This window comes from Berghia stephanieae, chromosome 10 (assembly GCF_034508935.2).
Source record: "Berghia stephanieae isolate SIO BIC M18660-M18661 chromosome 10, UCSD_Bste_1.3, whole genome shotgun sequence".
NCBI lineage: Eukaryota > Metazoa > Mollusca > Gastropoda > Nudibranchia > Aeolidiidae > Berghia > Berghia stephanieae.
In genome coordinates this window covers 17,341,220-17,351,219 of record NC_088369.1, presented here as the reverse complement: position 1 = coordinate 17,351,219, position 10,000 = coordinate 17,341,220, and the positions used below count along the sequence as shown (strand labels likewise).

The 10,000-nt window shown below is 39.1% G+C and overlaps 1 protein-coding gene across 2 annotated transcripts in view; it reads left to right on the top strand.

The window, feature by feature from the left end:
* LOC144980742 (carbohydrate sulfotransferase 15-like) overlaps positions 1-10,000 on the top strand; it is a 130,565-nt gene that overhangs the window by 108,265 nt on the left and 12,300 nt on the right. For both annotated transcript variants that reach the window (XM_078928482.1, XM_078928481.1), the window contains exons 6-7: positions 845-1,007; positions 4,506-4,659. In XM_078928482.1, coding sequence (XP_078784608.1) covers positions 845-1,007; positions 4,506-4,659 — 317 coding nt within the window. The remainder of the gene's footprint in view (positions 1-844; positions 1,008-4,505; positions 4,660-10,000) is intronic.

The following is a 10,000-nucleotide window of genomic DNA, read 5'->3' as shown; positions in this document are numbered from 1 at the left end:
TCCACAGTGACTGACGCTTGGGGTTATTCCAGTCTTCCCTTCGAATAGACCCTAAAGAATAATATGGGAAAAATAAAGGGAATTTGTGCGGCTCCGTGGTCTAGTGGTATGACACTCGCTTTCGGATCGGAAGGTCCTGGGTTCGAGCCTCGATCGGCGCACAGTGAGTCCTTGGAAAAAGGCTCTTTACTCACATTTTCTCACCCTACTCGGGTGTAAAATGAGTACCTGGCCGTTAACAGCGTTGTATCTGTTGGAAAAAAAATTGTAATAATATCGCCAAACAGGCGTCATGTTTCGTCCTACATGTTACGTGTTGCTGTTTGCTTGGGACCCCTTGTAAAGCGTTTTGAGCACGTTTAGTGGATATTGCGCTATATAAAAGCTCAATTATTTAAGCTCAAGCTCAATTTTAACTTTTACTGATTTACTTTACCTGTATGTTGGGGGTTCGGATCCATTGACTCCAATAAGAGTTCGGATCGTGGCGAACTGGATGTAGCGCCCACCATAACCATCGGTTTCTTTATAAATGATATGCGTTTAAGTAACAAAACTCCAATTTTGCCCGCCTGATCAATCGTACCAATACACACACACACAACTACGTGTATCCTTTACCGTTTATAGGTGACAAAGAGGATGTAGTAAGAGCTTATCACAGTACTGGTCGTCTGAGTGACGTCAACATAATTCATTCTACTGCATGTTTACAATATCTGACCACTTCTATTTATAACACCCTCTAATAAATATAATTTCTTCACGTTATCATCTATTTTCATTATTCAATTGATTTTCACCCGATATCAAAGAATCATTTTCGCTTTTCTATTTCAAACAGGGGACGCAACTCCTATGGACCTATGGGACTTCCGTTTTTGGAGAAGGATTCCACAAAACTTTGGCAAGTCCACACCGGAAGTACTGACACCTCACATGGTCAAATATATCCACAAAGGCCGGACTCCCAAATTATTGATACAACTACGGGAGCCTGTAGAAAGGTAAGATTTTTATATAACCTGATTTTAATCAAAACAAAATATTGAAACTTTTATATAGCGCAATATCCACTACACATATTCAAAGCGCTTTACAAAGGGTCCCATACCAACAGCAACATGTAACATGTAGAAGGAGACATGACGCCTATTAGGAGATATTACAAGTTTTGTTGTTTGTTTTTTTAACGACATAGACAACACTGTTAACAGTCAGGTTGGCCTACTCATTTTACACCTGAGTACGGTGAGAGAATGTGAGCATAGAGCCTATTCCAAGGACCCAACTATGCACCGAGCGAAGCTCGAACCCAGGACCTTCCGATCCGACACAAAGTGTCATACCACAAGACCACATACCCGCACATCTGATCCTTTCTACAGATCTCAAGACGACGGAATAAATCCAATCAGATCAGCACTTTTTTTCTTAACATGTCCAATATCCATCAGATGTGCTCAAAGCGGTTTACAAAGAGTCCCAAACCAACAGAAACATGTAATGTGTTGGACACAATAGGACGCCTAGATGACGTTATTGATGCTATGTATGAGTTTATAATACTCACAGCATCTGCCAGCCGGATATAACGTACCAACGCACAAAACTATGTGTAACTTTAGACATTTTAGTCTGGTCAATAAAAATTTAGTTAGAACTACTCATAAAAAGGGCTGACTAAAAACAATGGCAAAGAGGTAAATTCGTGTTAATTTCGTTCCTTCTATTACTACAGTTCTTTTATTGACTGAATTAATTCTAGAACTTACAAGCATGAATTTCACTTTACGACCCAGTATGTAAGAACATGCGAGTAAATTATGTACTCAACGTCTCAGAGCGGTAATATATTGAGGTGAAGTAGGTACTTGAAGGTTAATGTATATCTACAAATATAAATCTTGGGGATAATTCCTCTTCGTTGTGTTAGAAAATAAAGATAAAGAACTGAACATGCGTGTATGAAAGGTGCTAGACAAAGCAAGAATGAACAACAACAACAACAACAATAATAATAATAATAATAATAATAATAATAATAATAATAATAATAATAATAATAATAATAATAATAATAATAATAATAATATAACGAAAACATCTCATGCAATATGAGATCTAGGCGCTTTACAAAAATAAAATATATATCATTAATCAAACAATGACTACAGCTATTAGATACAGACATATTCAATATTTAAAACGCTATCAACATAGAAATACATTTTAAAAGAAAAGAAAATCAAGTAAAGAAATGTTTTCTAAAGTAATATGTCTTTAGCCTGCTTTTGAATGCCTCCAGGAATTCTGATTTTCTTATCTCAAAAGGTAATTTATTCCAAATGGAGGAACCAGATAATGAAAAAAGCTGTTTCAGTTACTAATCAATAGGTATTACTTGAATTGGAAAAATAATTTAATTTATAAACCAACAGCAGTTAATCTCACATTTAATAAATATATGTATTTTTTTTTACGTCAAATACAAGAAAGAAAAAAAAACATCCCAAAAAATCAGTCGACCTCGACTTGGGATCGAACCTCAGACCTGTTGATTAACCGGTCACACGTGTCACCAATACACCACAGAGGTCGACTGATTTTTGGGGATGGTTTATTTTCTTGTATTTTTCTTTCTTGCTTTGTCTGGCACCTTTCATAAACATTTGTTCATGTCTTTTTCTTACACGGGTGCCTGCTCCTTAATTTCTTAATTTGAAAATAACGATAATTTCTCACGGGTTTCAAATTTCCGCTATTTAGCGGATTTCCGCTATTTCATGTCCTCAACTAGTTTCTTCGTCTTGGGGTTGAGGTTCTTAATAGTATCCATGCATCTCCAAAAATCATTGTAAACAGTCTGGTTGCAAGGGGCGTAATTCATGTTTATTCGTTCTTTAAGAATTATGTTTCCTTTTTATAGTATGATTTGTATGTTAATAATTCTATATTTTACCAGTATTGTCAATAATAGGGGAACAAAATAGATATAAACCTCATGTTGTGTATTCGTGGTTGAATTCGTGGTTGTATTCGTGGTTGTATTCGTGGTTGTATTCGTGGTTGTATTTGTGGTTGTATTTGTGGCTCAATTCGTGGTTGTATTCGTGGTTGAATTTATGGTTTCATTCATGGTTGTATTTATGGTTGTGTTCGTGGTTGTATTTGTGGTTGTATTTGTGGTTGTATTCGTGGTTGTATTCATGGTTGTATATGTGGTTGTATTATGGTTGTATTCGTGGTTGTATTCATGGTTTTATATGTGGTTGTATTATGGTTGTATTCGTGGTTGTATTCGTGGTTGTATTCGTGGTTGTATTTGTGGTTGTATGCGTGGATGTATTATGGTTGTATTCGTGGTTGTATTCGTGGTTGTATTTGTGGTTGTATTCGTGGTTGTATTATGGTTGTATTCGTGGTTGTATTTGTGGTTGTATTCGTGGTTGTATGCGTGGATGTATTCGTGGTTGTATTTATGGTTTATTTGTTGTTGTATTCGTGGTTGTATTCGTGGTTGTATTCGTGGTTGTATTCGTGGTTGTATTCGTGGTTGAATTCGTGGTTGTATTCGTGGTTGTATTTGTGGTTGAATTCGTGGTTGTATTCGTGGTTGTATTTGTGGTTGAATTCGTGGTTGTATTCGTGGTTGTATTCGTGATTGTATTCGTGGTTGAATTTATGGTTTCATTCATGGCTGTGTTTGTGGTTGTATTCGTGGTTGTATTTGTGGTTGTATTTGTGGTTGTATGCGTGGATGTATTCGTGGTTGTATTTATGGTTTATTTGTTGTTGTATTCGTGGTTATATTTGTGGTTGTATTCGTGGATGTATTCGTGGATGTATTCGTGGTTGTATTTATGGTTTATTTGTTGTTGTATTCGTGGTTGTATTTTTCATTGTATATGTGGTTGTATTTGTGGTTGTGTTAGTGGTTGTGTACCACAAATCTCTCATAGGACAAAATAATATCCTCACACAACACCTTAAAAAAAACAAAAACAACAACAACAATATTCGAAATTCAAATGTATCTTCTCGGTTTCCACTTTCTAGAATTAACCACCGTCTGCACTCATTTTTTCCCCATCCACAATTAAAGAACTGGCTTAATAAGATCAAAGAGAGAGGGAATACGATTCAATAGTCTGATGTCACGCCGCCCGGCAACGGCGGCCATCTTGGTTCTAAACAAAGAAAATCATTACTTTTTATTTTTCATGCTGGCAAGAACTTTTCATATGCCTTGTGATCAGAATGTGTAAAAGTCAAAACATGATCAAATTTATGGGGTTTTTTTTTTCCTCATACCATTTATATTCCCTGACTACGGGCAGAGTAGCATATACGGGCTGCACTACGACTGACGACTGGGTTATTCCAGTTTTCCCTTGGAATAGATCCTGGAATAAAAAGTTCCCCTACGGGATGAATAAAGGGAATCTTATTTTATTTTATTCTATTTTTATTTAAATTAATTTTTTCTCTCTATTTCATTCCAGGCTCTACTCCGACTTCTTCTTCCTCGGGCACGGGAACTCACCCCAATCCTTTCACAATGCTGTCGTCCGTGCACTGCATATGATGAAAACGTGTATAGCAAAGCATGGAACACGTCATTGTTTCTACGACAGAGATCTGTATCAGAAATTGCCGGTAGGTTAAATATTACCATGACTTCCTTTATCAGGTCTGCTAACCTTCTCTGAGCAAAGGGCCGTCATCAATATATATATATATATATATATATATATATATATATATATATATATATATATATATATATATATGATAATGCCCTTCCGTCATGACATCTTAAGATATCGTCGCCGAGCCTCGCTCGGCGCATAGTTGAGTCCTTGGAAAAGACTCTTTGCTCACATTCTCTCACCGTACTCAGGTGTAAAATGAGTACCTGGTCGTTAATAGTGTTGTCTCTATCCGAAAAAAATTGTAATATTATCGCGTCATGTCACATTCAACATGTTAAGTGTTGATTTTGGCTAGGGACCCCTTATAATTAGCTTTGAGCACTGTTAGTGGATATTGCGCTATATTATTCTCTTCTTCGCCTAATTATAGAAGCACTCACACCAGGTCCCGCAGTCACGAGTTTTAATGCTCATCTCAACTCGGTGTTTCCAAGCACGTTCTCTGCCCGAATATAGAGAGTTCGAAGATGACGTCACTCATGTCTTTGTTATTGTTTTTTGCCATCCGCGTTTATGAGTAATGCTCACTGAACTGTATTAACCTGACTGTCAACGTTCATGATTACACACAGTTTTGTGTGTTGGTCCGTTATACTTCCAGATGGCAATGTTATGAGCGCATACTATCTATAGATAGTATGCAGATGACGTCACTGAGGCCTTTGTTATTGTTTTTGCCATCCGCGTTTGTGAGTTGTTCTCACTAAACTGTATTAACCAGACTATAAAAGTTCATGGTTACACAGAGTTTGTGTGTTGGTCCGTTATACTTCCGGATGGCAATGTTGTGAACTCCTTGGCCAAGCGCATTCTATCTATAGGGAATGAGATTAACGGAGTAGTAGCGTCCCTTGATTGGAGGACGAGAGACACATGCGTCCCTTGATTGGACGTCACCTTACAGAGAGAACGTCAATTTGGTTTCGCGCATGCTCACAACCAACATGACGTTCTCTCTCTAATAACTTTTCCGCCGGTGACGTCACAGACTATGGGTGACGTCCAATCAAGGGACGCTACTCTTCCGCTAATCTCATTCCCTATAATGACCAAATTGAATTTGAACGCAAATGAAGGTTCAGGCACGTCCATTTATTGTTCTCACCACACTGACTGAAAGTCGTGAGTGTCTTCGTTGCACGGAGTTGTGACGTCATAACAAGACAAAGACGATTTGCATGGGCAGTTAATTGGGGAAAAATAAGAAGACAAAAATTATTTTTTTTTAAATCATCGCTTTACCGAGAAATTTCCTTCTCGCGTTTTTCTGAATGTAACGTGACGTATTAATGGTTTATTTTATTTGTTTTGCTTTGTTTTTTGTTTGATTTTGTTTGTTTTGTTTTGTTTTTGTTTTGTTTTTGTTTTTTTGGTTGGTTTTTCATTTTTTTCTGGGTTTTTTTTTTGTTTTTTTTTTGTTTTTTTTTTTTTTTGTAGTGTGGTGCAGTTATATTTTTGTCGCTTTTGGCTGAAAATGGAGTTTGAACATAAAACAATTCGTATTTAGTAGTTTGGGGTTTGTTTTTGTGTTATAAAAATGTTATTATCTTCTTTTTTCTGTATAGATATTTCGAAGATGACGTCACTCGGGTCTTTGTTATTGTTTTTTTGCCATCCGCGTTTATGAGTAATGCTCACTGAACTGTATTAACCTGACTATAAACGTTCATGGATACACACAGTTTTGTGTTTTGGTCCGTTATACTTCCGGATGGCAATGTTATGAGCTTCTTAGCCAAGCGCATACTATCTATATCACGTTTGAGATTTTGAGCTTATTTCACTACTCTAGGAAATGAGTCAATGCCCTCTTTAGATCAAATAGCATATCTTATCCAATACAAAAAATATATGGCAGATGGTATCGTGTTAGTTACAACCGATTTAATACATGGTATCGTATTAGGTACAACAGATACAATACATGGTATCTTAATAGGTATAACAGATATAATAGATGGTATCGTATTACAACAAATATAATAAACGGTATCGTATTACAACAGATATAATAGATGGTATCGTATTAAAACAGATATAATAGATGGTATCGTATTACAACAAATATAATAAACGGTATCGTATTACAACAGATACAATGGATGGTATCGTATTACAACAAATATAATAGATGGTATCGTATTAAAACAGATATAATAGATGGTATCGTATTAAAACAGATATAATAGATGGTATCGTATTACAACAAATATAATAGATGGTATCGTATTACAACAGATATAATAGATGGTATCGTATTAAAACAGATATAATAGATGGTATCGTATTACAACAAATATAATAGATGGTATCGTATTACAACAAATATAATAGATGGTATCGTATTAAAACAGATATAATAGATGGTATCGTATTAAAACAGATATAATAGATGGTATCGTATTACAACAGATATAATAGATGGTATCGTATTAAAACAGATATAATAGATGGTATCGTATTACAACAGATATAATAGATGGTATCGTATTAAAACAGATATAATAGATGGTATCGTATGGGTGTGTCTTTTTTACGAAACCCGCCGAAACCCGCCGAAACCCGCCGAAACCCGCCGAAACCCGCCGAAACCCGCCGAAACCCGATGAAACCCGACGAATCCCGACAAAGTTATGGGAAGTAGGTGGCTGTGGGGAGTGAACCTAGAACTCAGGGAAGTGTACACCATTGGGGAGTGAACCTGGGACTGGGTTTCGGCGGGTTTCGTAAAAAAGAACCAGTGCTTTTTTACGAAACCCGCCGAAACCCGCCGAAACCCGGCGAAACCCGACAATATACAGCAAAGTTATGGGAAGTAGACAACTGTGGGGAGTGAACCCGAGACTCAGGGAAGTGTACACCAGTCGGGAGTGAACCTGAGACTAAGTTTATCGGCCGGTTTCGGCGGGTTTCGTAAAAAAGAATTAGTGCTTTATTACGAAACCCGCCGAAACCCGCCGAAACCCGACAATATCCGGCAAAGTTATGGGAGTTTGGCAACAGTGGGGGGTGATCCTGGGAGTCAGGGAATTTCACACCAGTGGGGAGTTAACCTGGGACTGTGTAAAAAGGATATCAGTGGGAAACAAACCTGGGACTAAAGGGACATGGATACCATTGAAATTTGAAGCCGGATATGAGAGTTTGGTACCAGAGGAGAATGAACCTGACACTATAGGAGGTGGGCGCCAGTGGGGAGTGAACCTGGGACTATGTAAAAAGGATATCAGTAGGAAATAAATCTGGGACTAAAGGGAGGTGGATACCATTGGGAGTTAAAGCCGGATTTGGTAGTTGGGTACCAGAGGAGAGAGAAACCTGACACTATAGGAGGTGGGCGCCAGTGGGGAGTGAACCTGGGACTATGTAAAAAGGATATGAGTGGGAAATAAACCTGGGACTAAAGGGAGATGAATACCATTGAAAGTTGAAGCCGGATATGAGAGTTTGGTACCAGAGGAGAATGAACCTGACACTATAGGAGGTGGGCGCCAGTGGGGAGTGAACCTGGGACTATGTAAAAAGGATATCAGTGGGAAATAAACCTGGGACTAAAGGGAGATGAATACCATTGAAAGTTGAAGCCGGATATGAGAGTTTGGTACCAGAGGAGAATGAACCTGACACTATAGGAGGTGGGCGCCAGTGGGGAGTGAACCTGGGACTATGTAAACAGGATATCAGTGGGAAATAAACCTCGGACTAAAGGGAGATGGATACCATTGAAAGTTGAAGCCGGATATGAAAGCTTGGTACCAGAGGAGAATGAACCTGACACAAAAGGGGTGGGCGCCAGTGGGGAGTGAACCTGGGACTCAGGGAATTGCACACCAGTGGGGAGTTAACCTGGGAATATGTATAAAGGATATCAGTAGGAAATAAATCTGGGACTAAAGGGAGATGGATACCATTGGGAGTTGAAGCCGGATTTATTTCCCACGGATATTCTTTTTTAGATATTCACAGGTTAACTCCCACTGGTGTGCAATTCCCTGACTCCCAGGTTCACTCCCCACTGGCGCCCACCTTTTATAGTGTCAGGTTTATTCTCCTCTGGTAGCCAACTCCTATAGTTCGGCTCGGATACCCACAGTTATCCATCTCCCACAGTCCCAGGTTAACTCCAAATTGGTGTGCACTTCCCTGAGTCCCAGGTTCACTCCACACTGGCGCCCATCTCCTATAGTGTCAGGTTCATTCTTCTCTGGTACTCAACTCCCATATCCGGCTTCAACTTTCAATGGTATCCTTCTCCCTTTAGTCCCAGGTTTATTTCCCACTCATATCCTTTTTACATAGTCCCAGGTTCACTCCCCACTGGCGCCCACCTCCTATAGTGTCAGGTTCATTCTCCTCTGGTACCAAACTCTCATATCCAGCTTCAACTTTCAATGGTATTCATCTCCCTTTAGTCCCAGGTTTATTTCCCACTGATATCCTTTTTACATAGTCCCAGGTTCACTCCCCACTGGCGCCCACCTCCTATAGTGTCAGGTTCATTCTCCTCTGGTACCAAACTCTCATATCCGGCTTCAACTTTCAATGGTATTCATCTCCCTTTAGTCCCAGGTTTATTTCCCAGTGATATCCTTTTTACATAGTCCCAGGTTCACTCCCCACTGGCGCCCACCTCCTATAGTGTCAGGTTCATTCTCCTCTGGTACCAAACTCTCATATCCGGCTTCAACTTTCAATGGTATTCATCTCCCTTTAGTCCCAGGTTTATTTCCCACTGATATCCTTTTTACATAGTCCCAGGTTCACTCCCCACTGGCGCCCACCTCCTATAGTGTCAGGTTCATTCTCCTCTGGTACCAAACTCTCATATCCAGCTTCAACTTTCAATGGTATTCATCTCCCTTTAGTCCCAGGTTTATTCCACTGATATCCTTTTTACATAGTCCAGGTTCACTCCCATGGCGCCACCTCCTATAGTGTCAGGTTCATTCTCCTCTGGTACCAACTCTCATATCCGGCTTCAATTCAAAGTATTCATCTCCCTTTAGTCCAGGTTTATTTCCCACTCATATCCTTTTACATAGTCCAGGTTCACTCCCACTGGCGCCACCTCCTATAGTGTCAGGTTCATTCTCCTCTGGTACCAAACTCTCATACCAAGCTTCAAATTTTAATGGTATCCATCTCCCTTTAGTACCAGGTTTATTTTCCACTGATATCCTTTTTACATATTCCCAGGTTAAATCCCCACTGGTGTGCAATTCCCTGACTCCCAGGTTCACTCCCCACTGGCGCCCACCTTTTATAGTGTCAGGTTTATTCTCCTC